General features: G+C 40.1%; 1 protein-coding gene across 3 annotated transcripts in view; it reads right to left on the bottom strand.

Moving 5' to 3' along the window:
• Window positions 1-21,364, bottom strand: part of pdcd4a (programmed cell death 4a) — a 31,096-nt gene extending 9,732 nt beyond the window's left edge. The window contains exons 1-6 of one of the 3 annotated variants that reach the window (XM_051384008.1): window positions 20,970-21,364; window positions 17,389-17,433; window positions 16,949-16,993; window positions 16,100-16,247; window positions 14,818-14,979; window positions 12,678-13,816 (exon numbers count right to left, since the gene is read on the bottom strand). In XM_051384008.1, the coding sequence (XP_051239968.1) occupies window positions 12,708-13,816; window positions 14,818-14,979; window positions 16,100-16,247; window positions 16,949-16,993; window positions 17,389-17,433; window positions 20,970-21,020 (1,560 nt within the window). In that variant the 5' untranslated portion in view covers window positions 21,021-21,364 and the 3' untranslated portion in view covers window positions 12,678-12,707. Of the gene's footprint in view, window positions 1-131; window positions 295-5,168; window positions 5,720-12,677; window positions 13,817-14,817; window positions 14,980-16,099; window positions 16,248-16,948; window positions 16,994-17,388; window positions 17,434-20,969 lie in introns of those variants that run through there. The other 2 variants (XM_051384009.1, XM_051384010.1) reach the window with 2 other exon arrangements.
• Between the last annotated feature and the right edge of the window lie 4,536 nt (window positions 21,365-25,900).

The following is a 25,900-nucleotide window of genomic DNA, read 5'->3' on the forward strand; positions in this document are numbered from 1 at the left end:
GCAGGGTGTGAAAACAATACTTGCTGTGTGCGCTACCAGCCTCCTCCGTATGTCAATGCCATGTTCTACACATCAAGCCAGAAGGTCACATAACACCCACAAATTTACACATGCATTCTTGTGACACTCACCAGTTCTATGAGGAGGTGTATGGTGGGTAAAAGTGTCAAGTAACTTAATATACTATTCTTCTGTGGGTGCAAAGAAAATAATGCATTTAGTTTAAAAAAACAAAAAAAACGCCTGCCCAGGTTGCTTCCACTAGACACAGAGACAACAACAAGTGGGACTGGAGTGCTCCTGCAGGCATGGGAGGAGGGAGTGAGGGAGCAAAGGGGAACACATGCCGGAGAAACGCTGACACTAGTTTTTTTTTTATTTCTCCGTCTTCTCGCGATTTGTCCGCGGCAGTTACAGTGGACCTGACTACATATGGCATGGTTGGGTCCATGACTCGTCACATGACAGGGACTGTAGGAGAGAGAGGAAAGCAGGAGGAGGAGGAATGTCTGAGGGTGTAATGAATACTTGCACAGGCCCCAAATGGCAGTTATGGGAGTTATGGCCCTATAGATTACAGGACATGTAGAAAACACACAAGGGAGGAGGGGGAGAGAAAGGTCCATGCCACATATACTAACTATCCAAAAAAGCAGCAGCAGCCTGTGTGCTGCAAAAGTACCAAATGGCTACAGCTAGTGTAATTATCATACTTCTGGTGCAGGAGAAAAACAATTAAGTTAAAACTTTAAAGAGAAAGATCTGAAATGTTTGACTTTTACAGAGTTCAGTCCGCTTAAGAGCGTGAATAACAAATGTAAGGAAGCACCTTTGAGCAAAGCTGGACACCTGCCTGAATTAACCTGTTGCTGTAAGAGCACCACCACACCCTTGGCCTTCAAAATCTGTAAACAGCCGACCATGTGTCATCTCCTCCTCCTCCTCCTCCTCCTCCTCCTCCTCCTCCTCCGTCCCTCACGTAGACCACAGGGCCTTGCCAGTGCAGTAAAGTAGGAACCAGAAATGGTAGCGTGCCAAATACACCACTGGCCAATTGGAAAAGAGCAGAAAATGGGAAGGCAGAAAAAGTCAGAGCTGTTTGCCAAGACTAAGAGTTGCAAAACAAGCATAACAAAATGCAGCCGAGCTACGTTTTTTAAAACACGGAAGACGTCGTGTGGCTCTTAAACGCAGAAATGTACAGCAAAAAAGTTGTTGCTTAGAGGTTTACCTTACACAGGTAGGTCTGTGTGTTACACAGTGCCATAAAGCTGCAGCAACAAACACACCCCGCTTTCTTTAACCCTGCACGCCTACCAGAGCACACCAAAATGAATACCAAACCAAATAACACTCTCATGATGGTTTTTCAAAACCTCCCCCACAGTTAACCAGTCTTTAAAAACACACAGCCAGATGCAGACCAGCAGAGTACCTCTGCCCTACATGCTGTGTGGGAGCTTTCCAGTGTTGAGGCACTTTAGTTTTAGGTCTTCATACAGCAGCAGTGTTTATGAATGCGAGGAAGGTCAGTGGAGCAGAGTTCTCACATTCCTCCAAGAGACCGACCTAGTTTTTGTTCTAGTGCATACATACTGTATGTCTATATGCATGCACATATGTATGTGCGTACTGCAATATTAATATCAGGGAGAATGTCAAATGCAGAACAATGTTTTGGTCCCCCTCCATGATGTATGTGCAGAATTTGACACTAAAAAACCTGTTTTTAAATGCATCTGCTGAAGAAGTATCACTCACCTTAAAGCTAAATTTAAGACTTGTATGTACAAGTAGGATTTGTAACATCACAACTGTGTCAGGCAGGTACACTTTTAAAGCTAACAATATTTGCATATTCAAAATTCTAGGATTGTCACTGGGAGAAGGAATCTGTATTTTTAACAATTTTTCATTTTGAATCACTGTCATAATTAGTTTTGCGTCTGTATATCATTACCGGTATATGAAAGACCGTTTTGTGAGATGTGGAATTATCTATTTTTTCCCCTTCATTCTTGTTATTATTACTTTGACCTTCTTTCCTGTTGTAGGAGGGGGTTATTCATAAGGCCCTGTGTTGCTGCAAAAATGTAATTCAAATATATATTTTTTTCAAAGCTTCAACTCACAAAGTTCTTTGCCAGTTTTATCAATCCCTGTGCAAGAAATATATTGTAACACATCCAAGAGTGCAAGCAACTTACGCACTACATTAAGTTTTAATGACACTTCTGTGTAAATTGTTTATAGTTAGAAGGTGGCGTGGGTGCTCTAATTTGCACACACCAACAGACGGTCTGTTTGCAGGTTCAGAAGGGTTGCACACAAGAACAGAGTGAAGCAGCACATTAAGGACAACTTTTTGTTGTTTTAATACTCGCTTGCTATGTTGTCTTTATTCTTCTCGTCACTATGTCTTGCGTCTATGTTAGTTTGTGGCGCCTCCAGGGCTACCATTGTAGCCTGGAGACAAAAATCTCACTTTCAGTTGAACAAACCTGGTTACTAAAGGAGATCTTTCTTTGTCAACCCACGCACAGGAAAAAAAAACATAAGCAAAACCATGTGTGGTGTCCTCTAAGGTCAAACAAGCATCTGGACAATAATATAAGACAAAAAGAAAACCGTTCTACTGCATATGGTCCTGTGGTGATTATCTATCAAAAGGACAGAAGGGTGTGGATGTTCTAGGAGTTTAACTGTCATTTCATTTAATGAAAGGACACTTTAAAAACATGTTTGACACATTATCTAAACTTTGTGTGCATGTGGCGATTTTTGTGTTCAAATCAACAACAACGGAAGCTTAGGCAGCGGCCACACACACACACCACAAATAAAAAAACACCACATGTGAAACAATGTGGCTTGTTTTATTAATGCAGAAAGAAAAAATTAACCACCTAACGTGGTGGAAACGTGTGCAGTTCTGCTGACTGTGCTTCTTGAGTTACCCTCCAACAGCTGCAGAGCAATAACAAAGATAAAGTGCATACAAAAGATCAGACCTCAGATAAACAGTAGAGAGTCTGATAGCGTGGGTTTTTTTGGGGGGGGGTTATAATCAGCCAATCACCTCTGGGGGTGCAGTGTAAAACACTACTTTACACTGTTTGTGTTCACGTTTCAAATTGAACAACTTAATGCAAACGGACGGTGTGTGCTAACATGTTTTCATGAATGTGTGTCTGTGTGTGTGTGGGGGGGGGAGAGGTATTTAGAAAGAAGAGTGGGGTAAGACCATAACTATGTACTCAGCCGCCCACGAACAGATCTGGCTTGACATTTATGGCAGTGGGTTTTTTTTCCCCAGGCACTTAATGCATGCATTTATCCAAGGAGTTACATAAATGCTCTTACAGGTGGGGCTTGACACAGGATTTAAATCTGCACCTAAAGGGCCTGTATCATCGCACAGACCTGCTCTGTGTAATATCTGGCTTATAGGTGTGCTTGATCGGCAGCGAGAAATTAGCAACATGGGGCTCCAAAAAAATGCAAATTTGCATGTTTTGGTGGGTTGGTTTTGGACTAGTAATGTAAAGACATTACATTAAGCTCCGGTAATATGTGAACAACTGATAAGACATTTCTGTGCCAGTCCGGTGTCCAGAATGACCCACTATGTTTCAAAGGAGTTGCCCGCCCTCCATCTTTTTCCAGCACAGACAATAGAATCTTTGACAGTGTGAGACCACCTCATCAACAGAGTTTGCTCAATCAAGCGTGGCTGGCTGACCTGCATCGAGAGAAAAGGAAGTTCATGCAAAAAAAAAAAAAACATCTGTGCACTGCTTTCTCTCACACACACACACACACACACACACACAACACATAACATACCCGCAACACACCATGTGGTCTCTCACATGGTTTGATTTACCTCCGTTTGACCTCTGGGAATCAGTGTTTTATTAAGCAAAAACTCAAAATCAAGGCATTCATGTTTAAAGGTTGAAAATCTGATCAGTGCTAGTGTGACACATTACAAACAGGTTGCAGCGCCGACAATACATTTCTGCTACTTATGTAAGCTTTAAATACACAACAACGCAGAGATTATGTAAGGCTTTCCTATTGGCTCTTATAGGAGGCTATACATGTCGACGTCATCGCCAGGCTGAGAAAGGACAGCACGGACTCCAGTGTGCCACGAGCTCACATACCAGTCAACAACTGTGCACATGATTTAAAATTCATTATTCAAAGACACTGCGCGCATTAAAGACGCGTGCACGACGGAGATAGTGTAGGTCAAACGTCGGTGCTGTCCTGATTGGTCGAGTTCAATCAAAAATGTCCTCCTGTTTTGTTTGTGTGCCGTGTTTCTCAGAATGTGCAAGCATTTGTTGAAAATCAAACAAGTCAATCATTTCATGCAGGAAAGGGGCGTGAAGCATTAACTGCACTGCGTCTGCGTGGAAATAAGATCATAGATATAGAGACACGTTTCTGTAGCTATTGGTGAAAAACACCAAGGCTGACACACGAGAAGGTGATTGAGGAACCACAACCCTTACATCCTGCCGTTCAAGAACCAAAAAAATAAATAAATAAATAAAATCAGGAACTAAAACAGCTCAGTTTTACAACCACGCACATAAAGCTTAACTACTCGATTAACGGCGCAAAATGCACGGCAAAAGTTATGTGTCTGAAAACGCACTCAGCAGCCGTGCTAGTGTTGTGCACTCGACTTGACCAAAGCGGAAGTAAGCGTTACGGCCTCGTCCAATCAGAAAACGCGAAAGGGTTAAATGTAAGAGCAAGCACAACAACAAACACCGTGTCAAAGCGGCTAAAAACACCAACAAAATGTGTAAATGGAGTTCGGTCCTAGCTGTAGCGTCCTGGGTGCGAAGCTGCGTCCGTGTACAGGGGTAGCTGCACCACTGCTCGCTGTTTGTGTGTGTGTATATATACATACATATATGTGTGTGTGTGTGTGTGTGTGTGTGTGTGTGTGTGTGTGTGTGTGTGTGTGTGTGTGTGTCTGGTTTTAACGGAGCACATGGTGGAGCATGGCTAGCCCCTGCAGCCCATCCCATGCAGGGACAATAGATCGGGGAGAGCACGCCAGCAGGCCCAGCGATGAGGCTCCATGAGACTTTGCACTGACGTACGCGACACAAAAAAAAAGCCCAGGCAGGGATTCAGTCACTCACCGTCGGCCTGTGCAGCGGTGGACCACGTATCCACTTCGGTCGCCATGGCGCTCTCCAAATGCTCGATTAATACGAATTAGAAAAAATAAAAAATAAAAAAAAAATCCTCACCGTGTGCTCCCTCCTGTCGAGCAACAAATCCCCCCCCACCCCCGAATAAACGTCTGCAGAACAAGCTGCTCGGTGTTTAAACAGTCTTTTGATAAATGGCACGTGAAAAAATCCCGAGCCTTTTGTTTGTTTTTGTTGTTTTTTTTGTTCGTGCTGCACGGTTATCAGCTGAAGAAAACACACACTCACAAATACAAAAGCAGGTCAAATTGAATTACCACGAGACAAAAAAAATTTAAAAAAAATTAAAGGCTAACGAGTGAAGGAGGTAAAATGCAAAGGTTGCACGCGCCTCTCAGCGTTTACGGCTGGGGAGAGTAAAAACAAAAACGAGCCTGAGAAGGAAGGAAGAGGGGGAAAAGAGAGCAGGTTAACTAGTCGGAGAGCATTTCAAACAAACGGTCTGCAGGATAAACAAAGTCTGTTTTTAACTTTGCAGGAGCGATCCGAGAGGGGGTCACGTGGGAGTAAACGCGGATGGGGAGTGGTCAATAGAGGGGGTGGGTGCTGGCCAGTCTGACCAATCACTGAGCGGCTGCTGTAATATACAGACTGCGCTACATAAAAAATAAAAAGGTTTTTTTTGTTAGATTTTAAAAGCTGTAACAAGTAAAAAATGTATCTTAAACACATAACAAAATCACGAAATTACATTACATTAAGTATGTGTTGCATTTTATTCATTTGCTTACTTAATTATCAATAATAAAAGCTAATTAATTCTTAATTCTAATCCTTTTCTTATATCTATCATTTTATATATATATATGTATATATATATATATATATATATATATATATATATATATATCACATTATTCTAATTTTTGCAATGTCTATGAGGTTTATTGAATGTGTATGTTGATTTTGTTAATAATTATTTTTATTACATCAAATAGAATTAAGTGAGTTTATGACCCCAAACATAACTTTTAATTGTAATTGTTAATTTTGTAGGATTACTGCAAAAGCAATGGCAGCTTGGTGGCTGGGAAACTGTTGGTTGCAGATGTTTGGGTGTTTACCTACTCTCTTTTTATGAGCTTTTCAGTTTTCTCATTTCATCGTCAGCCTGTAGTAGTGGACAATCTGTTTGTACTGTAATGTTTTGTGTATTAAGTTGAGATGTCCCTTTGTACCTGGTTGAGGACTAATGTATGTTGCTGCATGTCATTCCCCTCCTCTGGTTCTAATTTCCTGTCAGTTCACTACTGTCTTTTGTCTAATAAAGGCAAACATAGTGCAGCAATACGAACTATTGCTTAAGGGAGACATACAGGTAATACTTGCTGTGCATGAGAAAACCTTTCAGTCCACATTGAAGTATTTTTGTCATCTAAATTCACACCACAAGGTGGTGCTCAAAACATGTGCAGCTGATGGCTAATCAGCATTCAGGTGCCCTCAGTATGTAGCAGCACTTAAATGTTGGGACACTATCCACGTTTTTACACAATTTTCTGAATAGTTTTGTCCCCTTCATGAGAGCTACTGGCTCTTCTCATTTGTTTTATAATATAAAACATTGTTCATCATCATCAGTCACTACTATTTGTGTAGTTGTTGCTACTGTTGTTGCTGTGCACCTGTCTCTCTCTCTCTGTCTCTCTCTCTCTCTCCCCAACTAGTCGAGGCAGACGACCACCCGCCTAGAGCCGAAGGGTCTGTCCTAGGTTTCTGCCTCTTAACAGGCAGTTTTTCCTTGCCCCCGTCACCAAGTGCTTGCTCATGGTGGTACTGTTGGGTCTCTGTAAGGTTATAAGGAGTTCGGTCTAGACCTGCTCTATTTGAAAAGTGTCCTGAGATAACTTCTGTTATGAATTGGCGCTATACAAATAAAATTGAATTGAATTGAACTGAATTGAATTAAAACATATCTTATGACATGACAGTTGGCTCACAACTAGCTTGTTATGATCATGGCAGGAGTTCTTGGTGCAAAAATGAGCCAATGGGCCTATATTTAATCCCTGTGTCTTCCACTCTCTGTGCAATTTGTGCAGATTTTCTACCCTACACATATTAGGAAATGTAAAGTCATAATAAAGGTCTTTTGACACAAGGACCAAGACAGGCATCAGGATTAGGTAATAAAGCAAGAACCCACCTTTTGGTCCCTTATCAAGTTAGTTGATTTTGTGCTTTAAAGAGAGAGTATTCCCAGTTACATTAGCACAAACCACTTGTATTTAAATCTGGAGCTTTTGTTGCTCCCCTATGGTTTGCGGGACCAGGGGCAGTCACCCGCTTTCCCCATCTTCGGTAATAATAAGTAATATTAAGCAAATTCTTGGACTTTTTCAGCTCATATTAGAGGAACAAATGCAGACAGACTGGTCTTGTCAAAGCATATGGCAGCAGTGGATATATTACAAGAATGTACGACAACAAAAGACTGTCAATGCTCTCATGCTGCATGTTGTTATTGTCATTGCTGATGCACACAGTGCTGTCAGCTAGACACGATAACAAATTTCACACTTGTGTTTCTTGTGGTTTACTCCTGAAAAGATGAAGCTTTCAGATTGAGTGCAGCCTGATGATTCATCCTGAGTCACAGTGTTAGATATTTAAGAGTGGGTGTTTTTAGCTCATTCCCTGCTTGAATGAGTTTAGCTGTATTTCAAAGCAGAATATTCCTTCTACCCCAGGCAACTACAAACATGTGTATGGTGATTACAAAAGTACAGACATGTATTTGGTAGCACTCGTTAGCATTTATTTTGACACAAAATCCAGTTTTTGTCGAATAAAGTAGCGCATATGTCTGTGTCCAACTTGGTAGACTCCCAGTGAGCATCAATGCAAAAAACCTCAAATGGAAGAAACCTAAATACAACCCCACCTTCTGGAAAAAGCACCGGGATATGTGCAACCAAACAAATACTTAAAAATGTGAGACCATCTCAGTGTTTGGATTTTACATCAGAAATCTCTATGCTATACACCAAAATACAAAATCAATTTGATATTCATGATGACATAAAAATGTTTGGATATTCATATTGACAAATATCATGTTAACAAATACCAACAACAATCAACTTTGGCCTCATAATAAGCGACAATGATTTAACACCACAACAACACGGCTGACAGTAACTCTCTCACACATGCGTACAACACACTGAAGAGCTGCAGGTAGAATTGCACAAGGATACCCTCAAAGAACACCACATTTTGTATTAATATTAATCTGAACTATTCCACATACAATCACATATAGATACTTCTATAAATCCTGCAATCTCGTAGCTGCAGGAGTAAAAGGAGAACACTTTGTTTCCCGGGAGACAAAAAGTCTTGAGTTATCCTGAATCAACAGGGTTTTTAATCTTTTGGGTTTTTGTTTTGTTCCTGGCAAACGAGTTCAGCCGTACCAATGTGGGCTCTGTGTTTTTCTTTTTCAAATCTTCAATTCTTGGCATTACAAAATAAAGTCAGTACAAATATAGAGTAAATACTATCTTGATAAGGAGAAGTAAACAGTCCTTTGCAGTCAAAACTCAGCGAGGTAACAGTCTTATATCAGGCCTTGGCCTTCAGTGGCAATGAGGGTTGAGTTTGGGCATTTTTGTCTGTACATACTTGCTGCTGACAAGGCAAAAAAAAAAAAATCTAACTAGTTCTATATACACTGAACTCAGATAAGTTTGGCATCAATGTAAAATCGGAGTTGGGGTAAAACAAGCGCCTGTTTGTGCCTCTTGTGGATCACCATTATATTTGAGTCACAGAGCTAAATGTCTATTTTTATGAAAACCAATACCTTGTGATCTTTTTTTTTTGAGAATCCTCAAGGACAATGTCATCCATCTGGACAAGCAAATATTCAGTCCAAATATTAAAAAATATTTTTCTACTACTCTACTATCTCTTCCTGAGTTCTCTCTCTTATTTCCTTGTTACACAGATTCATAAAGACCAGATTAAGAATGCTGTGTAAAATTACAAACAGTCTAAGAATTAAGTCTACAATAAAATTCATAAATTATTGACAAAACAAAACAACTGTATACTACTGGATAATAAATAAAGTTCAAACAATCTTGCCCTCATTTCCAGGCCTGTGAGACAAAGTTAGCAAATTTTAACACTTTAGCTGTTCCAATTTTTAATCATTTGCATAACTTCATCATAATTTAATGGTTTTGTTTGTTTTTCATGTAAAATTGGCACTCATAAATCATGATAGTGTGTACAACAGAAAAGAAAATAGGACTCACTTCCTACTCACATGTTGTTTTCCTCCTGAATATTTTTGAATGTGAATAAACAAATCTTTTTTATTCTGTATGAAAATACAAAAAAAAACTTGAATATAGAAAATATAACATAATAAAACTTTTACATTTTGGTTCACGTTGTACAAATCCAAGGACATAACGTTATTTCCTGTTACCATATTTGTATGGAATAGGAAACAGTTGCAACTTGGGAAATGGCTTGTTCTTTCAAAGATCGTCAGTTTATTTTTCAGAAACACGGATGCTTGACTCAGTGACCCGAATGTAATGTGGTAACACACAAGAGGCACAGACAGAGGCTACGGTAAAACCAGATAATCTGAGTTTGCACTTGGGAGAAACCTTAAGCCAAAGGCCTTTAAAAATGCAGTATGATGTACAATCAAGGGCCTCTGCCCAGCACAGCTCACGGATCAGTTATAAAGAGGTAAATGTCTTTTTCACAACAATTTCCTATCAACCAGCATTAACTAGAGTAAGGAAAAAAAGTGTGAATACTATTGCTAAATACTATTTTTGCAAGTCTCACATGTATTACATATTGTGTATATTTTATAAAGAGACCGCTAAGCACTGCTAGAAAATGTTTGCCCATTTGATGTACGACTATACACAATTTACAGAAAATGCACACACACACACACACACACACACACACACTCACATAGCAGCAGTAAACTATAGAATGCCTAACAGAAAGTCTATTTTCATCTAGGCACCATATAACCTTGATAAACATACATTAGCTAGAACTAATGAGAAAATAACAACTGTCCATTCGTTGGCTAAAAAATGTACAGCAGCCAAAAGGCTTTTATGTCGATGTGTTCAGAGGACGAACAGTCTCAGTCAGAGCATTCGTCACCTCTGAGACACACCTGTGACTCACTCCAAAAGAGCTTTAAAAAGAGACGATCAGAGGATGTCGAGAAAACCTTCATAACGTCCTTGCATTCCCCATTGAGGTACACACAGACACATGATTTGTCTATGACAAAATAAAGGTGTTATTGAGCTGAATCAAGACAATGATTTCTGTCCACAGAAATGAGTTGAAAGCTTTGCCTTTAGGCTTTAGACAATTAAGTCGGTTTTGCACAGAGCTGAGGACACAATGAAGTGGCCTCTAGTCAATGAACTACAGAGACATTTGTCTCATAAGAACTACAGCAACACAAAAAATGTGATTTGAGACATTCGTTCTTTCTAAATCTTACCCTACGCTTGAGTACATTTTGTACTTATTAATTCAATTACAAGAGAGTACATGTGTGCTATTTCCCCTACTAAAGACCAGGATTGACTAACTTGACACAATCCTAGGAAGTACAGATCATCCATCAAGGATATCAACCTCCCACTCCATCCGCTGAGGCTGCCTATTCTCTAGTGACAGACACTGTACAACTGGACATCAACTGACAAATTAGTTTACATACAAAAACAGTTTTAACCAGGATACATTTAAAGGAAAGCAGTCCAACTCCCAGAAGTGACCACATGTTTAGCCACAGCAATAATAAAAGAGCCATTATTCTGACTGCAACTTTAAACCCTCACTCCGTACATTTGATATTTCATAAGCATTACTTGACTCAGACAGACATTACGATGGGCACTTCCTTTCAAAGTGTCCTCTCAAAGCCCGCACCTGGCAGTGTGCACCGCCCCACTGCAGATTTGGACACTTTTCCAGAGGTTTTCAGTCAATCATCGTGCTATAAAAATTCTCCGTAAACAATTAAAGTATATTGTTTTTGTTGCAATGCATAACCTTTTACATTCATCATCAGTGACGAGATTAGGCTTAAAGTTTCTGCCTTGTAAAAACTCAACAGTCCGTCCATGAAGGAATCAGATTTACATTGCCTTGCAAAAATGGCAACGACCAACCAGGAACACATTAAATGTTCAAACACATTAAATCCAAAGTCAAACAGTCAGTTAATTAAACAGTATAATCATGTAACAGTCTGGAACAACAACGTATAATCATAATACCATTGTAAAGCTTTGCCACCCACACATCTTAATCAATGTTTGCACCCATTTTCCTTTAAGGAGCAACATAAGACACAAAGTATAAAACACACACTTCTTGTATCAATCTCAATAGTTGCCTTCCCTCTTTATATCCTCAGATAAACAGAGGGAAGTAGGCAAGTGAAAGCAGAAATTCAACCCACAACAACAAAGGTCACCGGTTAGTCCTGTGACCTCAATCCATACTACAGTTGTGATCCTTTTCAAAAGTCAGAAAGTAAATTGAGATCACATAAATTGATCCAGACACAGTTTGTTAGAAGCTGCTCTTCTGGAAAGGAATTGTTCCGTTATTTGACTTTATATACTCCTAGAATATACATTTTTAATTCAAGATATCAGTTAATGGTTAACAGTTTTGTTCACTGATTAAATGGCCTGGGATGATTGAGTGATATGCGATATCAAGCAGTGGTTCCCAACTTTTTTTGCTGTCTGACCCCTTCAAATGAAAGAATATTTTGTTGTGACCACATTGCATATGTCAAGACATTGTGAGCAGTTCCAGCTAAGATTGATTTTCGCTTCTTAGATTGTTTCATTTGAATGCCCAAAGAGGTAAAACCATCTATAATTTCACATAAAAAGTGAAGAATAAAGAAACATCAATAAATTATTATATGACTATCATATGTTTTTCTCCTTTCTTATACTGCTAATCATTACATGACCCCCTCTGATTTTTCTTGTGACCCCTTAGAGGGATCCATACCCCCCAGGTTGGGAACCACTGACTATTAGGAATTTCCATGCAGAGAGAGAAAGAAGAGATCTAAAGTAAACTGTAGAGGGATGCAGGGATGGTAAAAATGGATTTGGTTAGCATGTGGGAAAGAGAAAAAGAGCAATTCCTTAGCATCAGTTCAGAGAAAAAGATAAGCCTTTTCCTGAACCACAAATAAATTAACTACAAAACAGGACTTTCAGGTGTCGGCTTTTCTTGGAGTTACTCATTTGAATACAGAAAAAAAAGGGGAGGATCCATTACTCATCCTGTCCCTCTGCTTGCAACCGTTACAGTAAGACCTGTATGGCTTTTCTTCAGTGATTCAACGTTTTACCTACTAGTCTCGATCTATGAGGATGCTATTAAGCATAAACATCTCACTTTTTCCACTTGTTCTCACTGGCCATCAGCTTACAAAGACTCCACAGTGATGATGGCCTCGCCTGTCTTCTGGATGATGCTGGAGGATGAGGAGACGGGACCACACTGCTCAGCAAGCGGTGACTGAACAGCGGCCTTCGCTCGTAAAGAACAGTCCACGCTGTCGTGCAGCACATCTGCCCTCTCCCCTTCCTTCACAGCCTCTTTCCCTCCTTTACCAAAATACCCCTTCTGCACTTCCTCTTGCTCCTCTCTCTTCACATGGCAGCGACATACCTCAATGCCCGAGTCACCCGTTAACCGGCGATGCCGGAAATGATCCTCCTCATCATCTTCTTCTTCCTCTTCCTCCTCTTCTTTTTCTTGTTTCTGCTCCTCTTGGTTGTTACAATGTGTGAAAACAGACACATTTGAGGAGAAGAGAGCTTGTTTAGGGGGAGACAGAGTGGGCCTGGGGGGTGGACCACAAGATGAGGCCTCTTCTTCTTTCTTTTTCTGAACAGCCACAGCTCCAAGCGGGTCTGAGAGGACGAGCGGATGGACTTGACCAGGAGGGAGGGAGGATAACAGAATGAGTGGAGAAAGTGGGAGGCGAGAAGGGTGTGAGGGGCGAGAGTGTAAAGGAAGAGAGAGTGGTGGAGCTGAAGGAGAGACTCCTTCGCTGCCATTAGAGGACCGTCTTCGTACGGGTATGACATCTGGAGTAACTGCAGGTATAACATCAGGTGGAACTTGTGATGGAGGTGGCGGGGAAGGAGTTGGCGTGAAGTTGAACCCAACCCTCGGCATGACAGCACAGTCACCCCCTGCTTCACTGGGTGTGGAGATGTGGCTGCTGTCATACGTCTCGTCCGTCACCTGGACAGAGAAGGAGGTGCTGGAGGGGGAGGTGAGGGAGCACGACTCACAGGAGCAGCTGGTGTAGTTGTCAGAGCTCTGGGAGGAAGTCAGGCCACTGGGACCGGGGGCCAGGTAGGGAGGGCAGGGGTGACGGTGGTGGTGATGATGGGAGTAAGAGGAGCTAGGACCCCCCATGGCACCTCCCTGCAGAGCAAAGATGGAGCTATAAGGCGGAGGAGGGGTGCTAGGCTGGGCCGCCACCTCCTCGTAGGAGGGCAACTTGAAAGACGCCAGAAAACCTGTGACAAAAGAAATATACATCAGCTGCTGCTTGACTTGTTAAAGGATTAGACTGGAGGTATAGTATTCTATATTTGATTGTAGATAATCACATTAAAAGACCCAAACAAACAATGAATTCAACCTACTAACAAGTAAAGCCTGTCCTTTTGTGCTAGAGAACAGAGACCCCCATTGTTGTCCCAAAACTACTAAAAACACATCAATGAGCCACCCCAATGCACTGTGTCATTATTACTATTAACATTACCAACACCCTTCTAACTTGCCAAACCAAATGTGTACTTATTCCCTGCTTAACATAGTTCCCAACAAATGAACTATATACCTATAACTATATATTTTTTAAATTAAATAATGTTTTTGATCCACTCCCAAAGATTTACTGTATGTCCTTAGTAGGAACCAGTGCCAAAGACAGGCTGAGGAAGTCCGAACATATTGAGAAATGAATTAACACGTTGTTGGCTCTGGTCTTTTTATGGCATTTGTTGATATTCATTTTAAACACTAAAGTTTTTTGCTATTTTCCCCTGTGTCCTTCCGAGGGAGTTTAATTTTACCATACAACCAGGGACAAACAGGTGGAACAAAGAGAGAGTCACAAGTTTTATTCAGCTAAAGTTAAAACTTTTTAAGTGACAATTAGCGAAAAAGGATCAGTGTTGCATGTAAAATGAAACATATCAACTTTTTTTTTTAACTTTAACCTTTCTTTGCAGCATGGATGTTGAAATTCATTTTTTTACTTTACCTTAATGGTTACTGATTCATGTTCTATTAAATACATTTATTTAATTATTATTAAATTATTTAATGTTTCTGTTGCCGTTATGTTATTCTGCATTGTTTAATATTGTCTTGAGATATAAAACCCTGTATCCAACTGCACTCAAGACCCCAGCATGAGAACATAACATTATCAGACGCTGCAGCTCCCCTGACAGTATAAGGACAAATAAAATAAATATGTGAAATTAAATAACATAAATAAACATACTGAGGTCCAGCATTGAGGAAGGGTAGTTGCAGGCTCCATTATAGGCAATCAGATTGATCTCCCTCTGTCTCTGCTGCTGTTGGATCCTCAGCTTGGCCCGGCGGTGGCGGTAAGCACAGAAACAACTGAAGAGGATCAGCACTGTCCACAGCAGCCAGAACCCTGCAGAAAGCAGGAAATGAACCCAACATGAACCCAGCATTCATCATTATGAAAACATGCATTAAAGTTGTGTCCTGTTATCTGAATTACATCTCAGATCTTCTCAGATTACATAGAGGCAAAACATTTTTTATTATTAGTTTTATATTACTACTGTCCATTTTCCAAAGCTTACCCTAAAATATTAGATTTATTTCCAGCTTTGTTGCAGTTGATTTGACCACGATATCAACTTTAAGACATATTTAAGGTAATTAATTGCATTAAATTTACTGCTTTTATTTTCTAGCATGGGTATTTTTCTTCCATTCAAGGATACTGTAGCTCATGAGTGCAGTGGTTTCTAGTATCCCACAGGTGTAGGAGTGGCAGATAAAACATAAGCATGTACTTAACCCTTAACTTTATCTGTAAATGTCCACTGTTATATGATCCTGTGAAAAACATTCAGTTTCAGATGTCATTTCAAAGTGGTTTTTGAACTAGCAATCAGATTTAATGAGACAGCATTGCAATAGTGTTTGGTGCCTCCTAGTGTTTGCTTTCGATCTCTGACCGTGGCAGTGTTTTAGTTTGACTTCAGTGACATAATAACAGCAATGTATGGTAATGTGTAGGGACAGGGGAAAAGCCCAAAAAGAGCATATTAATTATCTATAAGTAAATGGTAAGATTTTAAATAATATGTAATGTTAACCAAATGAGAAAAAAATTTCATAAGTTAGGACTTATCTTATTAAAAACTACTCTCTGCAAGTGATTTGTTTGGGAAGATTAATATTTTGACTCTCTGGTTGACCAAGAGTGAATCTCTGAATTAGTTAGTTTGAAAAAAGACGTTACCAACATCCATCTCTGAATTTTCTGGCCAGATTCTTTTCACATACAGCGGCTTGTCTGCATATTCTGGTTGGATACATCCAGTCACTACAGCAGAAATCCAATCACAGGGCAAGCACCATCGTAACCTGTTCTTAATATGTAAGAGCAATTTAAGTCAAATTAGATTTTTGCATCCAGATTTTTTCCTTTTACTCACAAATGACAAATGTCAAAAAAAGTACAGCTTTAGCCTCAGGACTCTGTCCACAATAGAGAGGAAGTCAGTCAGTTGACTCACACCAGAGTTCATAATAGTAGGTACAGCAGCCAGTCTCTCCGCAGCAGTGCCCTGTTTCACACAGGTAACCTGGATTGTTGTTTACCCCAGGACAGTACTTGGGACTGACAACAGGCCGGCTACCAGAACCCCCGTGATGCTTCACCACCTAGTGGACAAAACACAGCATCGCATATCACCACAGTGAAAATAACATTACTGCAGAGGTTCAGTTGTAATGCTTGGTATGGCTATGGTAATCCCAGAAGATGACAGTGGTAGAGTTGGTTCTTGAGCCTCACAGGAGTAGACTCTCTTGACTTAGAGCTTTTAACCAGAATATGAGGTCCGGACAGAACATGAGGCCAATTTGACACCGATGTTTGAACTGAGACAGGGGTTTAATTCCTCCCCCTTCATGCAGCCACCTGTTACTAACTGACCGAATTTTCACACTTAAGCCTTGTGATGACAACTGAGCCACCTCCAAGATAACCGAGCAAACTCCATCTGCTGATGAAGACCATAAGAGGCCACTGAAAGCTCCAGGAAAGCTAGCGGGTGGATCATAAATCTGGCTGTACTGATTTTCCAGCCACTCAAGGCCTGTATGACCAACTGTAAACAGACTATTAACAGGGTTGATAAGAGCCACAGACTGTGCCAAAACAGTGAAGTTGCCGGCCATAAAAACCAGTGAGCTGTGATAATTCTCTATGGTCTCCTCGCTGTGAGTGACCCCCTTTCACATTACACACATTTATGTATTGTTAGTATGAAAATATTAGTGCCGTTTTAAGATAATTTTGTTAGATGACAGTATGTTTGTTGGCAGCAACAGGTTAAGGTTACACTTCAAATATCACACACCTTAGTAACTGTGCGCATGTCAGCCTCCTTCTGAGAAACAGCCACCTAAAATGAGAAACGAAAGCACCTCTGTGAATTTTACAATTACATCTTAATCATTCACAAGTCAGTGCAAGGGTGAGAAGCAATTAAACCCAGACATTAAATATTAAATGTTTGACACATCAAAAAATCTGGCAAATTTCAATGCTTGGGGAGAAGAATCTGACGAACTACAGCAAAACCATAAACTACAATAATAATGCAGCCAGAAGAGGTTGCTAAATCTGTTATGTACATAGTTACCACACATGAGACTGAGAAGTGCAAACAAATAATTATGCATTGCCATAGCAACCACTGTGGTTACACTTGGAGGCTTTTTCTACTCATGTGGACAATGCTTTATATTATCCAGTGGTATGAAATGTTGCGTTGCGGTTGAAGGTCGAGCTCCCTACCGTAGCAGCTTCAGTCCCGTCCAGCCCCTGCAGGGACATGGTCATCTGGTAAAAGATAGAGGTACAATGATTAAGAAGGAGCATTAGAGAGAGAAAGGATACAATGCAAATGGCAGGAATAAACAAAAAGATCTGACTAGGGCATTCTAGTAATCAAGCCTGACAAAAAAGGCCATTAAAGACCTATTTTCCCATCTGAAGATGTTGGTTGCCCTCCAGTTCTGGCTCTTCAAGGAGATGGGAAGGTCAATGGCTTTTTAACAAAACCTTTTTCTACTCTGTCGGTCAAGATAGCAGACAGAAGGGACCAATTCCCAGTCACGCTCCTAACACCTTGTGCTTTGCTTTTTTTCTTCCCTTGTTTCTTTTAAATGCATACATGCATGCAAAAGGAACACCTCTTAAACTGTGATGAATTAAAAGAGTCAAGGGTTGCAATTGCCAATTATTTTCATTACTGATTTGTCTGCTGATTATGTGTTTATCAATTAAGTGTTAGACACCCAACATGCATTCCCAAAGCCCAATATGGCATGTTCAAATTGTTTGTTTTGTCAGACCAACCGTCTAAAACCCAAAGATATTAACTTTAACTATTTAAAAAAAAAAAAAGAATAGACGTTTCTAATATATGAGAAGATGGATTCTAATTGATTAATTTCCTGTTAATAATCGACCAAGCATTTTCACACTGAAGCAGTCACATACACATCTGGTAATTCTAAAAGAATATAAATTTTCCACAGGGGATTATATTGACATGTGTATCATCCCAGCAGGCAATGAAACTTAAAACCATAACCCCGCCTGACCTACCTACATGGATGGATGCTACTACACTGGCATTAGTGTCCAAATATTATCTGCAGTGGAAATGAATACTATATGTGGGTTTACTCTACCCAGATGCTATTCTGTCACTGTGCAGATTTTAAAATTCTGCGTGTCACTGTAACGCCCCTGTAAATGTCATTCAGGCCAATTGTGAGTAAAAGGGAAAATAAATGCCTGTGTGTGCTGCTGCTGGATGTGGGGCCACTGTCAGAAACAATGTGCGGATACTGGGGGCTCACTGCCCTGTTGCACACCAGGCCTGCAGCCATGTAAATGAGATCGCTTTTGTTAGCAACTGGCTGCTGGTTATGTACTCAGCATGGGGAACAATGTTGGCCGTACGATTGCAGTATGTGCGTGTGTGTGTGTGTGTGTGTGTGTGTGTGTGTGTGTGTGTACACATGCAAATATGCCAGTGCACACACAGCTATTAACAGGTTCAGAATTACAACTACTACAAAATGACAATGAGCCAAAATTCAACAAGCAGCTAACTCCACACAGCCCTGAGTCTGTACAAATGACAACAGTAGCTGTCAGTGTGCACAACTGTGTATGCTATACCCTTCTTCAACGACTGCTGCATCCAAAGCTTTATTAACATTGCATAAGACAACCTGACACTTTGGTGGAATATTTAACCAAGGACAAACAGGGCAGAGTAAGTTTTCTGCCCAAAATCGATCTGGTTGTGGGCAGTAATGAGGCCATGAATCATGATATTTGCAGGCAGGGCCATCATAGCTGGGTAAATGTGTTGATACCCATGATACAAAACTCATTTTTGAATACCTTACACTGAGAAATATAAACATGCTTTCTACAAGGAAGCCAAATCTTTTTGTACAAGCCAAACAGGAACTCTGCCTCCATTAAGCAGTCTAAAATCTGATATATTATTATTTAAATCAGAAGCTATTTGATGAGAGAATAAGTAGAGTACTTCTATGGAACTACGTTTCAACACTGTGCTACAGATACATCTCACACGTACCAGAAGACTACAGAGATTTGTGATAACTGAGCTCTAAGTTCTGCAGGAGTCCTAGTTGACACATCCCGACAGCCAATCAACAGTTTGATGATTTCCTGTTTGCTATTTCATCTACTTTGCTGCTACTTATTAAACTGTGTGTTTGTGTCTGATATGTGTTGACCACTAAATATTGTGCAACAGTAAAACTCAACAGATAAGTCATAACTGCATATTCAACTGTCAAATATAACCCCAGGTGGTTCATAAGTAGGCTTCTATACTGTTATGAAAGTCAGAGGCAAGAAGGGAAATGTTCTGGCATCTATGATGTCAAGCTGAGTTCCTGTGGTAAGCCCACCACACAGCACTGAGTACACGCACATGGGTATGAAGTGATCATTCAACTTCCCCAGAGACCACGGACTAACCACGAATGATTTCCACCCCTGGAACCCACATCTCTCCTTAGCATCGCCACACACACACACACACACACACACACACACACACACACACACACACACACACACCTTTCCTCCTATATGAAACCTGTCAGGGACATACCACTTTGAGTATGTCTGACTGTGGATCATGGATCATGGCCTTTCTCTGCACCTGACAACCCAAAAATCACGAACAGAGGAAAATCGAGGGGAGGCTGACTGTGACAGGCTGCAGGATGTAAGACAACATTGAAAATTCAGTAAACCACCACAACAACAAGACTCATCATACTTAGACTCTGAGGCAAACTGTTGTCAACATGTGGGTCTAAGGGGATCATTTGTATTGAAATAAATGGAAGACAGACACTGCAGCTTAAACAAAGACATAAAACCAAGTTGTTCTTACCAGAATATAAATCAAATGCCAAGAACTTGACAAACTCTTAGACCAAAACAAGATTTACTAGTGAAAAACTAAAAACAAAACATCCAACAACTGTCTTCTTTCCAGGTGAAACATTAAACTTCCACTGTAACCTGGTACAACCTGCTTTGGCAATAGTGTGCTTAACAACACTTACCCCACATTGGAATTAGAAAATTTGATCTGAAAACATTCTTTTCTTTTTTTATATATATATTTGAAACAATGAAATCTTCAGCCTTGAGCCGACAGTGTCCAGAATCAGCAACTGTAGGCTGCATTAGATTTATTAGGGTTTAAGGGTTTTAATTGCACCTGCATAAGTAAGAGTTAAATATTTGGTGCATTACAACAGACTTTCTCAGTTAATTTGCTTGAAACAAGGATCAGATCGTATTTCTGTTGCAGAAACACAAATCAACAAGTCACAAACTACAACTGAAATCAATAATATGTAACTTCCAACAATTCCTTTAGCATCCCTAGAGAAAGTTGACTGCGTGTCTGCGCAGCCCCTCTCAATATAGAATATGAGTTTGGTGACTTTACAAAAAAAAGGCCCAGAACTTATAATCAGATGTTTTTTCATTGACTACAGCATCACAGACAGCCTTTTCCCACTGACCACAAACAATCAAAAACAGAAACCATACCTGACTGACTTTACTGGACACAAAACATTTGCTGCAGTGGTGCAAAAACGCACCCATTGTCTCCAGAAACATGTCAAAAGACGCAACGACACCGAGATGCAGAAAAGAAAAGACAGATTGGTACAAGTTGAAGCCACTGTTTGTCAACAACAACACAGGCCGAGGGAAGCATGTTGCTCTGCAGAATAACTGAAGCCCAGCTGTTGGCAGCAGTGTTTGTGTCAAAGGAAGGCTGTGCGGTGCGTTACCTCCTCAGCCTTCAGCCCGAGGCAGAATGTCAACGTTTTCTCTGGATCCATGGCGAGAGCTGAAGTACCAAGCTACACAGAGAAAATACAACTGCAGAAGTGGGGATGTTATTCTGCTAAGCCCCCATCACCGCTTTCCCACTCCACAGACACGGTGGCCTCCCCATCCGCCATTGCCCGGACGGACAGACGGATGCCCCTCCCAGACTCGGCTCACACACACACACACACACACACACACACACCACACACCGGGGTACCAGGGCCACACTCCCGGTGTATTTTTTTATGGATGGGGGGGCAGCAGAATATCACAGTGCGGACGCTTCTGTCGTCGACTGCTGTTTGCTGTCAGTGAGATGAAGATGTTTCACTCTTTGTTTTCGCAGAGAGGGTCGGAGCTGTGCATGATGTCATGCTTTTCCAGCCCCCAAAGTACTTGTATGGGAGCGCTGCGGCTTTGATTGGCCGGAGCTCCCAGCAACAGCCGCACAGAGGCTGCCTCCACTGGGCTCCGTACACACACTGTTGCTCTGTTCACCACAGCAAGCGTACAACCTGCAGCACCTGTCTGTTTAGGTAGCTACTTGTAGTAAATCAAAATCATGATATTTATTTCCTATGGCATAGGCTATACAAATGTATTTTTGTGTGTCTGTGATAATTTGTATGAGACAGACAGCCTATAATACTCAAAAAAATATTAAAATATTAAAAAATGATGTGATAATATAAATATAAATCCAGTGTTGGAAGAAGTACTTGCTTATTTATAATTAACTAGTACTTCTTTACTCAATTGTAATAATAAAACCGGCATAAGAAACAATGAACAAGGAGCATAAAATAATATTTATTAAGAACGGTTTATTTACAGCTTTGTATTGAACAAACTGCAGCAATCATATTTTACAAGTGAAAGACACCACAAAATTAAGTACAAATTTAGATAGATACAAAAAGTAGTAGCTTCCTGAAAATTAGATGTAGGCTAACATTAGCATAGTTAGCATAAATAACCATTCGAACAGTGTAGACTAGCTGCTGCTCATCAGTTTGATTAGCTACATCATGGTGAGGATACTATTGATGATAAAATTCCTATTACCATGTTTTATTCTTAAGTTTCCAAAAGCGTTTTTAAAAATGATAAATTAATAGAGAACTAATTCAAGAACAATTCTGTTACACTTTGCTATGAATTCATTAGCCAACAACTTACAGGCATACACACATGGGGGTCAGGACCTCCACTAGGGGTCACCAAAGCTTTATGGGGGTTGCAAGGCCTTCTTGATTTTAAGGGTTGTAAGAAAACTTTTTAAAACTGTAGTACAAAGTAGGCCTAAATCTCTTGATGAGTTTTGTTCATTTCTGGGAAGAAAACTAAATTAAATTGTTTAGATTTTTATTTAAGACATAAACTTTGAAGACCTGAACACAATCTATATTCACAGAGCCTTCACTCTCTGCTAAACAGCATCGTCCTGCATGCATTACAAACGTATTCAGTTCAAACAACCAAAGAGCTGATAGAACAATCAGAAGAAAACACTGAATTTGAAAAATATACAATAATTGCATATTACAGACAACTGTTCTGACCATAAGTTTTTTCCTCAGGTTTTCTTATTATAATGTGAACTCCACATTAAATTATACATTAAAATCAATAGAGATTTTAGAGAGATTTCCGTTTCTGTGGAGTTAAGTCGGTCCTTGGGGCTCCTCAGGCTCTTGAGGCCCTTCAGCCTGGGAACCAGACAAATCTGCAGAGCTCATGAGTTTTATTTGCTCTGGCAAATACAGTATTTTGATCATATTGTTGACAACATGTACCCAATAGTGCTGTACTGTACAGGAAATTTGACATAGATTTTTTCACTAGAATGTTGTAGGTCATAGCCTAGATTTTAAAACATTGGCCTACTGTTTTGGGTGACACTTTTTAAACATTTCTGTATTTGTATTTACCGGATCATTTTGAGCTGAAACAGTTCAGCATGCACTCTGTTGCTGAACATAAGTTGTATGCAATTTTTAGTTTGGCTTTTTTCCATTCTAAGCCTGCATGTGTTTATGAATTATGATTTTATTTTACAAAGTGTTATGTTGCTGTATTGACCAGTATCCTCGTGAACTAGTTTTGAATTTCAGTAGAAATATTCCCTGCTAAATGAAAAAACCAGTAAATCCATTAAATCCATTTATTTCTTGTAGTGGCATGTAGAGGAAGTGGTAGACAAATGCAGCATGGTGAATCAATCTTTCAGTCTTGGTCACAGGAGGGCAGCAGACACCAGGCTTTTGCTTTTAGAGTCTTTTTTTTTTTTTTCTGCACTTAGGCTCTGAGGTAGGATGAATGACCTCTAGTAGAAAAATAATGCTCCAGATCAGTGGAACTGCACTTTATATTTGAGACTTTTACTAATTTATTCATTCTCTGTCTGTGTCCTACTGTGTGTGTGTGTGTGTGTGTGTGTGTGTGTGTGTGTGTGTGTGTGTGTGTGTGTGTGTGAGCCCCTTGATACAAATAAGGAACAAGGAAACTCTAAACTATTTCCACTGCCCCGCCTATCGTATTACCCATATTTAATACCTGTGGTTACAAACCCTCACAGTGAAATACAAGTTTGAGCTCTTGTTCACCAGCTGCTGTGTTGTGTATTTCTGGTTAAACCAATTAAACCACCTGGATTAAAGGGAGCTCTAATAAACAGGGTGTGTTTAGAGGTATTGTGTTAAACTGGCAATGGGTGTTAATTGGCCGGTAACCACACCATGTTTCATACCACACCAATGAGCCAGGAATTTCTAAAGAATATCTTTGATGTTTGAAATTCTGTTCATCTACAACTGTTGGTAGCTTGGCACTAAAAACATGAAGTGGAGGAATCAATAAAAAAAAATATCCCTGAAACCCCTGAATCCCTAAACTTAATTAAAAAAAATCCTACACCAGTGTCCACCATAATGTTCCCTGATTTACTGTAATCTACCTACGCATGAAAGAGATGACGTTTGGTCAGCTTGTTCACCCACAACATGACACAATGTGACAAAACACACTTCCTCTGACCGTCTTTGTACATACACATCCATGTGCACGCCCACACTTAGACACGCACAAAAACAACATAGTAACTGTTAATGGGTGAGGAAATGTGTTTAGCTTTATTGAAAATTAATTCACGTAAATACACCATGCTGTGGTATATACTGACTATGCTTATATACCTTTAAATTAAGAACAGTTTAATCCACAACAGCTAGAGCTATATCAAACATTTATGTCACGCAAAGCTTGTCAACAGCTAATATGTGGAAAAGTGATAAGCTGTTGTTAGAAAAGGGAACACTAGGAAGAATACGAGACGACAAAATTCTGCAACATCATTTAGGGGAACCTCAAATTGAAACTCTTTTTATGTCTTGTTTTTTTCCCATGGTGACATTAAACATGTGATTCATATAGTAATTACTTCTGCTGATTACTTTATGCCTTCTGTGTAGCCCAAGGAATATATAGGTTACACAAATGGCAAACTCAGTACAGTAAGGGAGATGTGGCCTTGCAGCACGTCTCTGCCTCTCTCTTATCTCACATCAGTCATCATTCCCCTTTCTATCCACAGAAGCTACACAGCAACAGATGCACATCCACAAACACATGGTGATTACATGTACAGCATGTTTTTGTTTAATTCTTTGACTGAGGATGGACAGTTGCACTCTCACAAATACATGGCTTTTTTTATGCAGACTGTCTGGGGAATCGTTTAAGGTGACAGTTTAGGGGAGACTCTGATCAAAGTTTGTTTGGCATTGAATTCTCCTGAGCCAGCAGGCACACGCGAGGTTCAAAAGGCACAGTTATAACCATTAAACCATTTCTTGGCACGGGATGATATTTTCTGCTTTGCAGAAAGCAGACTGTGTTAAGAGCTGTCGTTAAGAGAGCTCAGCTTATGATGGACCTTTAAAAAACTTACTGCAACCTGTAAAATGCTAATGAAGTTGCAGGATTCTAAACGTAGTTATGGTAATATGACTGTTATATCAGAATTCATCAATTTAATATTTTTTATTCTTTATTAATTTGTGTATACATTGAAGTATACAACAAATTAGTTTGTTCCCTCTTCATTCCACCTTATGACAAAATCTCACTTACACAACCACCATACTGTAACTTGCACAGAGATGTCCACACTCATATATAAAGCTGACAGTCATGTCACACAATGTATGCTGCATGTCAGCATAGGGGATGACAAAACACAGGTTGTTTTGTGAGAGATTAGGTGCAGCCTGGGCCCAAACTCAAGAGTTCATACTGTAGATTTTGACACAGTTGTCAAAAAGTAAGCTCTTATTAGACAGCAAGGAATGTTTCATGTAGCTACATGGTTGCTGTGTTATTTTGAAACCTACCCATCAAATGATTGTCATAAGTCTTCACAATGATGTCACACTGGAAAGCTAATAGGGAAAAAAAGTCCAAGTCATGCAACTTTAAACTTCCTTTTTCTCTCTAAATGCCCAAACAGAAAGTCCACAAACCAACCAACCACCAAAGTTTAATAATTTGCTAATGCTGGAAAATGCAAAGTGGTCTGCTGCTGCAAAAACAACATGCATCTGCCTGCACTTACCACATTGTCAAGTCACATCCTGTGCCTCGCGGACATGTGACATTTAAAAATGCCACTGTAAATGACAGCACAGTGCACGATGGGTCCCAGAAGGGGAGAGAAAAATTCCATATACTTTGCATTATTACGAGCCATTTTTCCAAAGCAATGAGGAGCACTGAGCTTTTCGCTAGTCTTCATGTTAAAATACAGCCACTTATGTTTGCCTTTTTCTCTGCGTGTGTCTTTGATCATATGTGCATGTGAGAGACCTTAACATATGAATTCTCTGCAAGC

This window comes from Dicentrarchus labrax, unplaced genomic scaffold, assembly GCF_905237075.1.
Source record: "Dicentrarchus labrax unplaced genomic scaffold, dlabrax2021, whole genome shotgun sequence".
NCBI classification, from domain to species: Eukaryota; Metazoa; Chordata; class Actinopteri; family Moronidae; genus Dicentrarchus; species Dicentrarchus labrax.